The sequence below is a fragment of the Lucilia sericata genome, unplaced genomic scaffold, assembly GCF_015586225.1.
Source record: "Lucilia sericata isolate MDLA Ls3-8-SP2 unplaced genomic scaffold, ASM1558622v1 Contig001102F_arrow, whole genome shotgun sequence".
NCBI lineage: Eukaryota > Metazoa > Arthropoda > Insecta > Diptera > Calliphoridae > Lucilia > Lucilia sericata.
Window position 1 is genome coordinate 5,485 of NW_023995074.1, and position 16,795 is coordinate 22,279.

Here is a 16,795-nt window from a genome sequence, read left to right on the forward strand (position 1 = left end):
GATATATACAAGAATGATCAACATCTCGAGATTTAGTTCTTGGATTCTTCTCGAGAATGGTCAAAAATTTTAGCTGAAAAATGCGACAACTCGATACACACCATCGATCTATATGTTTATAGATCAGTTCCACCAAAATTGGATATAAATTATATACGTATGTATGCATATGTATCTTTCAGCATGGACTACTAAAAGCCAGGGTTCCGGACTATTATAATTCAACAGTGTGTTGCTTGAGTTAATGGAAAAGTGAATGCAATTGATGGAACATTTAAACGTTATTATGACAATGTTATGATAGATACAATACTGATAAAAGTCTCGAAATTTAGTTCTCGGATTCCTCTCACAACTGTATCAATGGTCTTATGCTTTATGCAATTCGATACATATCATTATGAATGTGTATTTGTAGATCAGTTCCATAAAAATTTCGTATAAGTATAAAGTATCCGTCAGCATCAACAACATAATTCTGAAACAAACAAAAGTCCTCTATGTATGAGACTTTTACCAACTCACTGTCGTTCTGAAAGATATTTGTAAGTTTCGGATCATAACTGAACCAGATTTTCTAAATAGTCTAACTTAATTTAATAAATTATTTACTGGTCTTGCAGAGCTTCATGTCTAGTTGCATAAGTGACCATTATCAGTTAATGCTTTTTTTTGGACCATTTTATGTAGTTCTTAATAAATGATACCCCTCTGATCCCAAAAAAGGCAGAGCATTAACTTGATGCCTTGATAGATACGATTCCTTACACTTCGGAATATTGTAATGGATCCCTTATTTTATCGTCTGCCATGATTCGAAGCTTCCTAATATCTTTTTATGGCATTCAAGAATGATTTCAGATTCTCCCCTTAAAGGGCTAATTACATTAGCAGCAATTTTAATGCCGGACCATGAAAATTTTCCTATAAACATAAGGGATTTTCATTGAGTGTGCATTTTGTTTTTTTAACATTTCTTGAATTGGTGTGAAATTGAAACACTCCTTCAACATTTCATTGGAGACAATGATAAAGGATCGAACAACAGGACCGATAGTGACCAGATTTCTTTGAATCTGATGTAACTAATGGTTATCTTTTGAGATTTTCCTAAAGATTATCTAGTTCCAACTTAACTTCTGGACGTTTAGTATCGAACAACAGGCCCGATAGTGACCAGATTTCTTTGAATCTGATGTAACTAATGGTTATCTCTTGAGATTTTCCTAAAGATTATCTAGTTCCAACTTAACTTCTGGAAGTTTAGTGTTCTATGTAGTCTGTCAGTCCGGAGGTCGTGGATTCGATTCTCATTGGAGACAGTGATAAATAAACGCACAACAGAACCGATAGTGACCAGAGTTCTTCGAATCTGATATAACTAATGGTTATTTCTTGAGATTTTCCTAAAGATTATCTAGTTCCAAATTAACACAAAACAAAATATTTTCGTTCAAACTTTTCAAGACCTATGCAAAGCCTTTCATTTCAATACGATATAAATGGACAAAAGTCTTTTCAACTATTATTTATCTAAACCTACCCACTTTCAATGTTTACTCTCTAATTTCGTAACATTTGTTTGCTTTTATAATACAATAAACTTTTGCAATTTGATTTTTAACGTTTTTAAAATTTTGTTTAATTAGCATCATAAACAAGTTGACATCACTTTTTATGAATCAATCAAATTACTGCTATTATTAAAAAACGTTTAACGAATCCAACAGAAAACCACTTAAGGAAAGTGGTAAAAAGCGGGCTCAGAGAAAAAATTTATAAACTGAGAGATCGTATAAAGAGTAGAAACTCTTGAAATTGTTGGCTACAAAAAAGAGAGTTGATCATTTTGTTAGCAAAAATAAAACACAATGAAAACCAGCTTTGGGAATGATCAGCTGTAGTACAGTGTGTGAAAAAAACCAGTCTCTAAATGATTTTGAAAATTTAGTCTTTGGTGTGGAGAGATGATAACAAGACAAATCGTGTAGCATTAGTTAAGAAAACGGCTAAAAATGAAAACTAAACGATCGCTCAAGCGTTAATATGGTATGAAACGAACGACAGTTAATAAACGAATGAAAGCTAGTTTTCGAAAAAGATCTTTTAGAGGAACATTTTAGAAATATTAAACAAAAGAAAAAGAGCTTTAAATTGAAAATTGAGCATTTTGAACTTAAATAACAAGAGAAACAGAAAGAAAGAGTGTAAACTAGTTCGAGAGTTGGTGAGAACGCGAAAGAAAGTTTGTGTATGGTGTAAAATGTTGAGTTATTAAAATATTGTAACTGTGAGTCTGGGCATAGAGGGATATGAAAATTATTAAAGTGGTGGTGACTTTTAAGCCAAGTGCTCGTGGTATTACATTTTTACCGTTACATTTGAAGCAAAATATAACAGAGATCAAAAGTTTTTCCAAGTGGATCATCATCAACATGTATAAACTTGATAATACATGATGGTAACGTGGTTTTAGTGTTCAGCGGTAATTTGACTCTTGCCAAAGTACAAGGCCATTTGTGTGACGATACGTCAATGTACTTTGAAGTTACTGTAAAAAGCACTCTTGTAGGGATTAACATTTAAATGCTGCTTCTTATTATTTGCTTATTCACCAACTGAATACAAATCAACAGAAAATTATTAATTAATAAATTTTAAACAAATATTATAAACAAAATAAAGAATTTTTAGAAAGCGTAGATACTGGTTATAAGAGTGTGTGACAAGAAAACAACAACAAAAATTTACATAATATTATTTTTAAACTTAAGAAAGTTTTATAAGTTGAAAAAGAAGAAAAAAATACGATTTGAAAACCTACTCTAAGTGAATGACCACTAATGAAAAGAAAATAAATAAATTTATTCAAAAAAGAAAGAAATATTTTTAAAAATATTGAATTTCTTTTATGTACAACTAGTGTATTTTTGACTATAACCAACAACCAACCAGATTGGTTTACTTTGTCGGGTTACAGAAAGAAACGATATACAATTCAAGATTCCAAAAAAAAGACGAAAAAAGTGAGAAACCGGTGAATTGTTTTTTTGAGTGTTTATTTTTATTTTTTACTATTGTCATTACAACCTTGTTAAATGCAAGGTCGGGTGGTCTTTGTCAAACGTGGTTGAGTGTGCACGATCTTTTTGTAAAATCAGCTTAAAGTGTCATCTTTAGAATTCTTATTGAAATATTCAAAAGCAACAAATAAAACATCATAATAGTATTTTCGCAGCATCATTTATAATGAAATCATATACAATTTTAATGTTAATCTTCTTAACATTGGTCAGTGTTGACTCTGATGCCCACAGCAACAGCGGCAACAATAACAACAACAACAACAGCAGCAGTATCATCAACAGCAGCAGTAGATTTACCAAAAACACATTTAGTACAAATTTTCATAATTTTAACACCTCCCTAGTTGGCGATTCATCTTCATCAGCAACATTTCGTGATAAAAGAGGTAAGTTTTGTTTTCAATTTACATTCATACATACAATTTCAGTTCAACACCAACTACTCTTCATATTAATTACAAAAACTTTACACATTTGTTGTACTTTTCTCTTCTTCTTCTTCTTCAATTGTAAACAAAAGAATTAAGTTATTAAATTTCATTTGACCTTATGTTGTCAGTTTTAACCATAATAGATCTTCTTTGATGATTCATTTGCCGGTCCAAAATCCATTAAGTTGCTATTAACACACAAGTAAATAATAATGATTTTCAAAACTACTACGAAAAGCTTAAAAGAGTTTAAAGTTTAATTTTAGATAATAATTAGTTTAAAATGATTATACTTATGATTATAAGTTAATAATAATTTTTAATTATTTTCAATGTTATTCACTGGACAAAAATATTATTATACCAGGTTTAGTTCAGTTCTAGATCAGTTCTAGTTCAGTTCTAGTTCAGTTCTAGTTCAGTTCTAGTTCAGTTCTAGTTCAGTTCTAGTTCAGTTCTAGTTCAGTTCTAGTTCAGTTCCAGTTCAGTTCTTGTTCAGTTCTACTTCAGTTCTAGTTCAGTTCTAGTTCAGTTCTAGTTTAGTTCTAGTTCAGTTCTAGTTCAGTTCTAGTTCAGTTCTAGTTCAGTTCTAGTTCAGTTCTAGTTCAGTTCTAGTTCAGTTCTAGTTCAGTTCTAGTTCAGTTCTAGTTCAGTTCTAGTTCAGTTCTAGTTCAGTTCTAGTTCAGTTCTAGTTCAGTTCTAGTTCAGTTCTAGTTCAGTTCTAGTTCAGTTCTAGTTCAGTTCTAGTTCAGTTCTAGTTCAGTTCTAGTTCAGTTCTAGTTCAGTTCTAGTTCAGTTCTAGTTCAGTTCTAGTTCAGTTCTAGTTCAGTTCTAGTTCAGTTCTAGTTCAGTTCTAGTTCAGTTCTAGTTCAGTTCTAGTTCAGTTCTAGTTCAGTTCTAGTTCAGTTCTAGTTCAGTTCTAGTTCAGTTCTACTTCAGTTCTAGTTCAGTTCTAGTTCAGTTCTAGTTCAGTTCTAGTTCAGTTCTAGTTCAGTTCTAGTTCAGTTCTAGTTCAGTTCTAGTTCAGTTCTAGTTCAGTCAGTTCTAGTTCAGTTCTAGTTCAGTTCCAGTTCAGTTCTAGTTCAGTTTTAGTTCAGTTCTAGTTCAGTTCTAGTTCTAGTTCAGTTCTAGTTCAGTTCTAGTTCAGTTCTAGTTCAGTTCTAGTTCAGTTCTAGTTCAGTTCTAGTTCAGTTCTAGTTCAGTTCTAGTTCAGTTCTAGTTCAGTTCTAGCTCAGTTCTATTTCAGTTCTAGTTCAGTTCTAGTTCAGTTCTAGTTCAGTTCTAGTTCAGTTCTAGTTCAGTTCTAGTTCAGTTCTAGTTCAGTTCTAGTTCAGTTCTAGTTCAGTTCTAGTTCAGTTCTAGTTCAGTTCTAGTTCAGTTCTAGTTCAGTTCTAGTTCAGTTCTAGTTCAGTTCTAGTTCAGTTCTAGTTCAGTTCTAGTTCAGTTCTAGTTCAGTTCTAGTTCAGACGCCTGTTATTAGAACCAATAAAGTTTGAATAAAGCTTAAAAGATTAGGAATATATGCTCATTAATACCATTCATTTTTTAAACTCGGTACAGTCTAAGGATGATGTCAGAGTGGGCGCTACAAGCGATGCGAAGCTTTGCATCTACAAGCGCCCACTCTGTAGTAAACCTAAGGATTAATAAAGGTTAAAAGTTTATTAAACTTTTATAGTGTATAGAAAAATTATTAATGTTCTTAAACAATAGAAAACATACTTTTAAATAAATTAATTTTTAAAATCTTTATGTGCCTAGAAAAGAAACATTATCTAACAGCACTCGTACTTTTATTAACAAACAAAAATCTTAGGCCTAAAAGGGTGAATAACATTTTAATAAAGACATCATACATATGTCGAAAATTAATCCATGATTAAAATTTCTTTTATTGAAATAAATAGACAAAAGGCGGATGAAATGTGATTTGTATTAGCATAAAACAATAATCAATCAAATTAAGTAGAATTTTAATTGAGAGAATGAAAGTATTGAAAGTTAGAATTATATTTCAATCTTATGCCAATATTTTGATTAAAATCTTGATAAGCTTTACGCTTACTAAAATTTATACAAAATTAAACATTTAAAAAAAATCAAAACGCTACATTCAAATAAAAATTTTAAATTTTAAACTTAAAAAGTTCAAAAAAAATCTTTAATATCTCACTAAAATCTTTCCTATACAGTTCCAATGAAATGATTACTAATATTATAAATTTGTTTTATTTAAACTATGGTTTTACGTAAGCAAAAGTCACTGAACTAATTTTCGTGCGAAATGGATTACTTGTTTTTTAACTCCCTCAAATATTATCAATGGAACTTGCGTAGAATTCTAGTTTAGAAATAGTTGATAAGTCTATTTCTTTTTTATTTCTATAAAAAGTTATAAATATTTGTTTAAGTGACAAAAAATATAAGAAGAAAGATTATTTATTCACAATTTAAAATTTTTCCAAAAAAAAAAAAAACTTGTAGTATATCCACTTCCGTTCATACGTGCATACATATGATGTCTAATCCATAGATAGTATAAATAAGTGATTGTAGAATAAAGCATCTTTTTGTACCCTACACCAATGCATTTAGTTGAAATTTACTTTTGTGTTTTATATAAGTCCAAACTGAGAATTCGATTACTGCCTATTTAGGACATTCTAATGTGCTAGTTCACTTCTAGTTCAGTTCTAGTTCAGTTCTAGTTCAGTTCTAGTTCAGTTCTAGTTCAGTTCTAGTTCAGTTCTAGTTCAGTTCTAGTTCAGTTCTAGTTCAGTTCTAGTTCAGTTCTAGTTCAGTTCTAGTTCAGTTCTAGTTCATTCTAGTTCAGTTCTAGTTCAGTTCTAGTTCAGTTCTAGTTCAGTTCTAGTTCAGTTCTAGTTCAGTTCTAGTTCATTCTAGTTCAGTTCTAGTTCAGTTCTAGTTCAGTTCTAGTTCAGTTCTAGTTCAGTTCTAGTTTCAGTTCTAGTTCAGTTCTAGTTCAGTTCTAGTTCAGTTCTAGTTCAGTTCTAGTTCAGTTCGTTTCAGTTCTAGTTCAGTTCTAGTTCAGTTTCTAGTTAGTTCTAGTTCAGTTTCAGTTCAGTTCTAGTTCAGTTTCTAGTTCAGTTCTAGTTCAGTTCTAGTTCAGTTCTATTTCATTTCTAGTTCGTTCTAGTTCAGTTCTAGTTCAGTTTTAGTTCAGTTCTAGTTCAGTCTAGTTCAGTTCTAGTTCATTCTAGTTCAGGTCAAGTTTCAAATCTATCTCAGTTTCTAGTCAGTTCAAATCCTAGATCACTTCATTTTCAGGATTCCCTATAACTGTAGTGTTGTAAAACAGCCGCATTAATATTAATAAGTTTTCAATTTAGGGTATAATAGGGTTGATCTATTTTAAGACGGATTTTGTTATTTTGGAAAGCCATACCAGTAAGAGTGTTAGCTTAATTATTTAGAACATAAAAACAAATTTTTAAATAATATTGTGACATTAGTTATGTGGAAACCTGTCAATTTTTATATTTTTATTCCATTTTAAAATATCGTTTATGAAACAAAAAACTTGTCTAAGAATAACAATGCTTAAATACTTTCTTATGTCATTTTATCATCATTCTATTATGTATGCAAATTTCTTTTATTGTTTCTTTCTAAATTTAGTAAAATATAACGGTTAATATAATTGTATAAAAACCGTTGAATCATAATAAAAATTAAATATTTTGGAATATTTGCGACTTAAAATTTAGAAGATCTATGCTTTTTCATACATCTACCTATAACGAGTGTTTATATCCAAAAAATTTTAACTGAAAAAAATATATTGTTTTCAGTGCTGTAAGTACAGCGAAGTAATCCGTCAGCAAAATTCGTCCATTTGGATGTGTGTTACGCTTTGCGTATTCGGCAAAGTCGAATATAAGCTTCTTACTTGTTTTCTACTAAATTGTTCTATTTTGTAAAAAAAAAAACAAAAAATACTTTTAGAACTTACATATGTATCATAGATCAGTTTTCTTTGAATTTGTAACTAAAAAATCTTTTTGATTTGTTAAATAACACGTTTTCAAAATAGGTTCTCGGTATTTCTTACTGACGTCATCAAAAAATTAAAATTTTTATTTAATTATGCATATGACATAGTTAACCTATAAAGATCAAAGTATGTATCTATATTTATTCTATTATAATTATAAAAACCAGTTCTATGACAGAATATCATATTTAAAAGTGTTTAATTTAGTGTTATTCAATGTAAAATTAACTAAATTTACATTTAATTTTGTTAAGAATTACAAATTTGACGTCTTTCGTATAAATTCTAATCAAATTTACCATGTGCAGGCTATAACTTGATAAGAATTAAAAATTTGACGTATTTCCTATAAATTCTAACCAAATTTACCATATGTAGACGATAACTTGATAATTCTCACATCATCATGTGACTGCTCCTAACTAGGATTATCACATCAATTAATACAAGCATTTTTGATACTTTTTTTCTTAATTAAAGAAATTTTTAAAAGAATTTTGCATAATTATAAATATTTATTTAAAATGTTTTATAAACAAACAAATTCCATAAAAATAAACAAATCATAAAATTAAAAAAAAAAATTAGGTAAATGATTTCAAATTAACAGTAATAATTTCAATTGAAATTGTATTATGAAGAAAAAAAATTCAAATCTCATTTGGTATGCGAATAAATTAAGCGGTTAATATCATAAATTATTTAATATTTATTTCTTATTTTGTTAGAAAAGAAGTTGTTATTAAGTATATTGTATTAATTTTTTGAAATAGAATAGAATTTCTAAATTAAAAAGCAAATATGTATTAAATAATAACGTTTATTGTTAATGAATTTTATTGATTGTTATGATGATTATGATGTTTTTTAAAAATTGTTTTTTTTTTTTATTTCTTTCATGTGATCTAAATGATCAAGTTTAAAATTGTTTGAGGAGTATTAGATTTTCAAACTTAAGTAAAATTTGTGAAATGTAAAATAGGTTTTAAATAGGCTTAGTTATTAAGTTATTAAGAAATTGTGAATATAGACTAGACTATGTACTGGACTATAGACAAGACTACAGACTTTACTATAGACTAGACTACAAACTAGACTATAGACTACAGACTAGACTATAGACTAGACTACAGACTAGACTATAGACTAGACTATAGACTAGACTATAGACTAGACTATAGACTAGACTATAGACTGGACTATAGACTGGAATATAGACTAGACTAGACTATAGACTAGACTATAGACTAGACTAGACTAGACTATAGACTAGACTAGACTAGACTAGACTAGACTAGACTATAGACTATAGACTAGACTAGACTAGACTAGACTATAGACTAGACTATAGACTAGACTATAGACTAGACTATAGACTAGACTAGACTAGACTAGACTATAGACTAGACTATAGACTAGACTAGACTATAGACTAGACTATAGACTATAGACTAGACTATAGACTAGACTAGACTAGACTATAGACTAGACTATAGACTAGACTATAGACTAGACTATAGACTAGACTATAGACTAGACTATAGACTAGACTATAGACTAGACTATAGACTAGACTATAGACTAGACTATAGACTAGACTATAGACTAGACTATAGACTAGACTATAGACTAGACTATAGACTAGACTATAGACTAGACTATAGACTAGACTATAGACTAGACTATAGACTAGACTATAGACTAGACTATAGACTAGACTATAGACTAGACTATAGACTAGACTATAGACTAGACTATGACTAGACTATAGACTAGACTATAGACTAGACTATAGACTAGACTATAGACTAGACTATAGACTAGACTATAGACTAGACTATAGACTAGACTATAGACTAGACTATAGACTAGACTATAGACTAGACTATAGACTAGACTAGACTAGACTATAGACTAGACTATAGACTAGACTATAGACTAGACTATAGACTAGACTATAGACTAGACTATAGACTAGACTATAGACTAGACTATAGACTAGACTATAGACTAGACTATAGACTAGACTATAGACTAGACTATAGACTAGACTATAGACTAGACTATAGACTAGACTATAGACTAGACTATAGACTAGACTATAGACTAGACTATAGACTAGACTATAGACTAGACTATAGACTAGACTATAGACTAGACTATAGACTAGACTATAGACTAGACTATAGACTAGACTATAGACTAGACTATAGACTAGACTATAGACTAGACTATAGACTAGACTATAGACTAGACTATAGACTAGACTATAGACTAGACTATAGACTAGACTATAGACTAGACTATAGACTAGACTATAGACTAGACTATAGACTAGACTATAGACTAGACTATAGACTAGACTATAGACTAGACTATAGACTAGACTATAGACTACTATAGACTAGACTATAGACTAGACTATAGACTAGACTATAGACTAGACTATAGACTAGACTATAGACTAGACTATAGACTAGACTATAGACTAGACTATAGACTAGACTATAGACTAGACTATAGACTAGACTATAGACTAGACTATAGACTAGACTATAGACTAGACTATAGACTAGACTATAGACTAGACTATAGACTAGACTATAGACTAGACTATATAGACTAGACTATAGACTAGACTATAGACTAGACTATAGACTAGACTATAGACTAGACTATAGACTAGACTATAGACTAGACTATAGACTAGACTATAGACTAGACTATAGACTAGACTATAGACTAGACTATAGACTAGACTATAGACTAGACTATAGACTAGACTATAGACTAGACTATAGACTAGACTATAGACTAGACTATAGACTAGACTATAGACTAGACTATAGACTACACTATAGACTAGACTGTAACTTAGGAGATTAGTTATTAGAATTTTTTTTTTCGGGGATTTTCGTGGTTTAAACTCTTCAAAATGTTCCATTTTATTCTCTCATTTTTGAAGTTATCACACTATCACACGCACTATAGACTTTAATTAAAAGGATTTAATAAAAATTATATTTTTACTTATTATTATTTTTTTAAATATTGAATGGCATAACAGAAATTAATTGTGTAATAATTCGGTGGAATTTTTTGTTGATTTAAAACTGATGCATATCAAAACATGATGTCCGACGGTCTGTGTCTGCTTGTGTAATTAAATCGTAAAGTGACTCCAACATTAATTGTGTATTTACTCGAGTGGACTTTTGATAAAATCCAAAAAAATATATTTTTATAAAAAAAGATAAAAACTTGAAAAAAATATTAACGCATAAGTATGTTTATGTATAAAATTTAATTACATTTTATATCATTTCAATAACAATAAATACTTTATATGGGCTTAATAACACACAAAAAATATTCATTGGTTTTACATAAAATATTATTAAAGTTTTGGTTAAAATTGTGAGAAATTTAAGCAACAAATACCCTTGACACAAAAACAAAGCAAAAAACTAATTATTCATTAAATGACAATACAAATTCTTATATTAAAATATTTAAATGCAGATTTATTTATTTGACATACACCACCAACTGTCACTTCACTCATCAATTGTCATTTGGTTAAGTTGTTTTGGAAACATTGAAATAGCCAACCACGCTTAGAAAATAAACTTGCAATTGGCCCTAAGCTCTTCTCAGAGAGCTTTAACATATAGTTTTCTACCTTTAAGCAAAACACGCATGTGCTTCTTGAGATTTTACATCATCGCCAATATCGTTGAAAGCGGTACAAACTATTAAAACAACACCAACGTTTATCCACCTTATTGGTTAAAGTATCTGATAAGTTTGAGTGTGACGTTGATGATGATGTTGTACATGACGATCATGATGGTGATGATGGTAGATAATTTATCAATAAATTAAAACTTGAATATGAACATCATTCTAGTAGTTTAATAACGTAGAGGGTTTGAAATTTGCATACATGTGGTCTACTTGTAAATCTGGTTTAAATATTTATTTAAAACAACAAAAATCAATATTCAATTATAGTTTTTTTTTATACAATTTATATATCGTGACCCTATATTCAAAAAGTGCGAACTCAATTTTGGGCAAAGTGAGTTTTTGATGCAAAAGGATTCCTCAATGCATGATCCACGTCTGGTATAAATTTGAAACCAAAAAAGTAATTTTTGCACTTTTAACAACAATTTTTGTTAATATGCTATCTCAAAGTTAAATTTTTATTGAAGAAAATAAGTGCTAACTTCCATACAAATTTTAAAAAATTTTTTAAAACTTCAAATTTATTTAAAATTTATTTTGTATATTAACAAGATGAACATGCTGAACACAAAACAGGTGAAGATTAATAAATTTAATGTATAGTTTTTAAGATATTATCATTTATATATTTGTATATAAAGCCAGTTTTAGACTTTAAATAATGTTTTTCCGAAAAATGTAAAGTTATTTCAGAAATCGTTTATAACATTAAGATCTATAATATTCTATGGTTGCAATTTATAATTTTTATTATAAAAAAGTCTTTAAATGTGCAAATTATGGAGTATTATTCAAAAAATATTGGTACTTTTTATATTCAAAAACTTTTCATAATTTAAAATATTTGTACTGAGAATAAGGAATAGTAAACAAGCAGATATGCCATGAGTTTTTCTACTTAAATGGTGTAAATACATCTTATTGGACTTATTGGTTTGACTTATATCCCTTTAAAAAAAAAAAAAAAAAAAAAACATTTCATAAAATTATAAAATAACGCATATTATTAGAAGAAATTTTTGTTCTATTCTTTGAACAAAACATGCTAACTTAGAACAAATATTTATTTTTTTGTCGACCAAAAAGTGCTATCTTAAATAAGTCGCTAAAATGTGCAAAATATTAAAATTTTTTTATAGGTAAGAATTAGTAAGTATGTTAAAAACGTATTATGGAAGAAATATTGTCTTTTAGTGCAATATTTCACGAATTAAATAGTTTTTTTGCTTTCCTGAAAACTAGACTTTATTGATTTAGCACTTTTTGAATATAGGGTAACGATATATAAGAGTATGTACTTGTAATGTGAACACGTTTGTTGTTAATCGAAAAATGTATTTTTTTTTTTTAAATATGAAGGTTTCAAGATGATAAATGTACTAGTCATTAAATTAAACTTGCAAAAGTGAAAAAACACCTTCCATCTATAGATTTATGTGGAGAAGTACTCTTTGCACTATTTATCTATTAAACATGAGCTTTAGATCACAAAAGTGGTTTTAGTTTAATAAATTGGAAAAATACCTTAAATAGCAGCTTACATTTAGTCATTAAAAATAATGATTTATAGCTTAGTTTTTGACAGAGATTCAGAGGAAATGTTGTTGTTTGCAGAACATCTCAATGGCCTTCGAAAGTTGGTTAATTACACAGGCGAATACATTTTTTAAGATGTTGAAATCCAGAGTCCACATTATACTTTTCTAAAGGATTGAACAGCGTTGGATTCAAATCCTCAGAATTTCCACCTATCGTCTCCATATTTGAGACGAAAAGGAAGATGATATAAAGGATGTTAAACCTTTATTTTAAAGTTGAAATATTGGACGACATAACAACTATTATATAAATAACGATGCCTTTGGGATGTTATAACGTCTTCTTCTGCTGGACTTCTTTTCATAAAGAGCGTAGTATGAAACCATTATATTTACATGGGACCATGAGCACAAAGGCAACAAAGCCTCCAGAAACATTGGTGGATATTCCCCCTATTTAAAAGTATATTTGTAAATACGAAGCTGCACTTACAGCCGAACGGCTCTTAACTTTAGACGAATTTACCAAAGGAGTAAAACTTTAGACGAATTTACCAAAGGAGTAAACCTTTAGACGAATTTACCAAAGGAGTAAAACTTAGACGAATTTACCAAAGGAGTAAAACTTATTAGACACAGAATAGACGGGAACTCTAACACACAGATTCCAGTTTAGTTAGTCAGTTAGTTAGTTAGTTAATTAGTTAGTTAGTTATTAGTTAGTTAGTCGTTAGTTAGTTAGTTAGTTAGTTAATTAGTTAGTTAGTTAGTTAGTTAGTTAGTTAGTTAGTTAGTAGTTAGTTAGTTGTTAGTTAGTTAGTTAGTTAGTTAGTTAGTTAGTTAGTAGTTAGTTAGTTAGTTAGTTAGTTAGTTAGTTAGTTAGTTAGTTAGTTAGTTAGTTAGTTAGTTAGTTAGTTAGTTAGTTAGTTAGTTAGTTAGTTAGTTAGTTAGTTAGTTAGTTAGTTAGTTAGTTAGTTAGTTCGTTCGTTCGTTCGTTCTTCGTTCGTTCGTTCGTTCGTTTCGTTCGTTCGTTCGTTCGTTTCGTTTTCGTTTCGTTTCTCGTTCGTTCGTTCGTTCGTTCGTTCGTTCGTTCGTTTCGTTCGTTCGTTCGTTCGTTCGTTCGTTCGTTCGTTCGTTCGTTCGTTCGTTCGTTCGTTCGTTCGTTCGTTCGTTCGTTCGTCGTTCTTCGTTCTTTCGTTCGTTCGTTCGTTCGTTCGTTCGTTCGTTCGTTCGTTCGTTCGTTCGTTCGTTCGTTCGTTCTTCGTTCGTTCGTTCGTTCGTTCGTTCGTTCTTTCGTTCGTTCGTTCGTTCGTTCGTTCGTTCGTTCGTTCGTTCGTTCGTTCGTTCGTTCGTTGTTCGTTCGTTCGTTCGTTCGTTCGTTCGTTCGTTCGTTGTTTTCGTTCGTTCGTTCGTTTCGTTCTTCGTTCGTTCGTTCGTTCGTTCGTTCGTTCGTTCGTTCGTTTCGTTAGTTAGTTAGTTAGTTAGTTAGTTAGTTAGTTAGTTAGTTAGTTAGTTAGTTAGTTAGTTAGTTAGTTAGTTAGTTAGTTAGTTAGTTAGTTAGTTAGTTAGTTAGTTAGTTAGTTAGTTAGTTAGTTAGTAGTTAGTTAGTTAGTTAGTTAGTTAGTTAGTTAGTTAGTTAGTTAGTTAGTTAGTTAGTTAGTTAGTTAGTTAGTTAGTTAGTTAGTTAGTTAGTTAGTTAGTTAGTTAGTTAGTTAGTTAGTTAGTTAGTTAGTTAGTTAGTTAGTTAGTTAGTTAGTAGTTAGTTAGTTAGTTAGTTAGTTAGTTAGTTAGTTAGTTAGTTAGTTAGTTAGTTAGTTAGTTAGTAGTTAGTTAGTTAGTTAGTTAGTTAGTTAGTTAGTTTCGTTAGTTAGTTAGTTAGTTAGTTAGTTAGTTAGTTAGTTAGTTAGTTAGTCTATTCGGTAAAAAAAGAGAGAATGCAATTGCTGTAATGGAATTGGAATTGGATACGAGGCTAGACTAAACAAACTTGAACAAGAGGCTATTGTTGTTTTTTCCCCAACATTTTCCATGTAAAGAGGCGCACATCAGGGGCCGATGTATAACAAATTCACCTCTCAACCTATGTTAAACTAAACTAACACATACTGATCGAAATGTTTCTTAATAAAAAGTGATTTAATAGGTGAAACGTTACTTACAAAATAATATTCTTTTAAATATCTAAAAGAAATTCGTAAAATAAATTAAATACTCACATTCAGATGATTCAGATTAACATCTTGCAACGGAAAATTATACATATTTATAAGATGTCACTAATATAAAACTTCATAATTAATTACTTTTTTTATCATATTCTTATTTTATTAAGACTAAAGATTAAACACTTTGGAAGAAATCAATAAAAACTAGAAATGTAGCATACCCTGAAAAATTTCTGAAATCAGCTGCATTTATTTTTTATTCAAACCTTTTAAACACTAGCAACGTCCTTGGACTGTATTGACTCTTAATCCCCAGCTGGATGTTGTCATTAAATAAAGAAAAATAAAAATGTTTAAATAACGTTCTCATTTTTCTTTGTGTTTTTTTTGGATTTTCATGACATGATCTTACAAATGTAGTTTTAATACACGTCGTGCATTCAGAGTCTTTCGTACTTAAAGACAGATGCAGCCTTGATCTTCTTATCTGTGGGGCTTAAAATAGAGTTGCATTAATCTTAAATATTGTTGCTTAAACTTCTTTTTATTTGGTTTTAAACATGGAACAATGTTGTTAAAAACTGTTTTTTTTTTTTTTTTAACAGTAATACAACATTTTTTTAATTGTCTACTTTTAATTGTAAATTAAATTTAAGAAACAACAAGTGTTTTATTTCGAAATCATTTTCCCTTTCTTGTCATTAAGTTTTGCTAGTAGTGTTTCAATTAAAATTCATGAAAAATTTAAACACTGAAATACCTCTTCGAAGATTTACATAATCTTTAAATTAACCAAAAGCTCCGAAAAAAGGAGCAACAAAAATGCCAACAAATTATTTAACTCCAAAAAAAAAAAAAAAATGCATTGTAATGCAACGTTTCAGATGAATTGAAATTTGAAATGTTGTAATTGCCAAAGAAACTAAATGGAACCAAAAGTTCGGTTAAATGAAACAAAAAAACCTAATGATTTGCTTGGTAACCGCATACAAAATTGTCTTACGATGTACGAGTATTCACTTGTAGTACCAAGATGTTGATTTACTTTGATGTTGTTGCTCAGGTTAGATGTGGTATAATGTTGTATGTATATGTATGTATGTGTGTGCGGTAACTTTGTGTTATAGATATTCGGATTTTAAGAAGAAAAAATATAACGAAGATAGATGCAATGATGCTACACCATTTCTTAATCAAAAATCAAATTCTCAAATATCTTTAGTCTAGACTAGTCTATAGTCTAGTCTATAGTCTAGTTTAGTCTAGTCTATAGTCCAGTCTATAGTCTAGTCTATAGTCTAGTCTATAGTCTAGTCTATAGTCTAGTCTATAGTCTAGTCTATAGTCTAGTCTATAGTCTAGTCTATAGTCTAGTCTATAGTCTAGTCTATAGTCTAGTCTATAGTCTAGTCTATAGTCTAGTCTATAGTCTAGTCTATAGTCTAGTCTATAGTCTAGTCTATAGTCTAGTCTATAGTCTAGTCTATAGTCTAGTCTATAGTCTAGTCTATAGTCTAGTCTATAGTCTAGTCTATAGTCTAGTCTATAGTCTAGTCTATAGTCTAGTCTATAGTCTATAGTCTAGTCTATAGTCTAGTCTATAGTCTAGTCTATAGTCTAGTCTATAGTCTAGTCTATAGTCTAGTCTATAGTCTAGTCTATAGGTCTAGTCTATAGTCTAGTCTATAGTCCAGTCTATAGTCTAGTCTATAGTCTAGTCTATAGTCTAGTCTATCGCTATAGTCTATAGTCTAGTACTAAGTCTAGTCTATAGTCTAGTATAGTCTAGTCTATAGTCTATCTATAGGCT

At 29.6% G+C, this 16,795-nt stretch overlaps 1 protein-coding gene across 1 annotated transcript in view; it reads left to right on the forward strand.

Annotated features, from left to right (window-relative positions):
• Positions 1-1,954: 1,954 nt before the first annotated feature.
• The window catches only part of LOC119609999 (putative uncharacterized protein DDB_G0289963), a 77,429-nt gene continuing 62,588 nt past the window's right edge, over positions 1,955-16,795 (forward strand). The window contains exon 1 of the mRNA XM_037965059.1: positions 1,955-3,472. Coding sequence (XP_037820987.1) covers positions 3,250-3,472 — 223 coding nt within the window. The 5' untranslated portion in view covers positions 1,955-3,249. The remainder of the gene's footprint in view (positions 3,473-16,795) is intronic.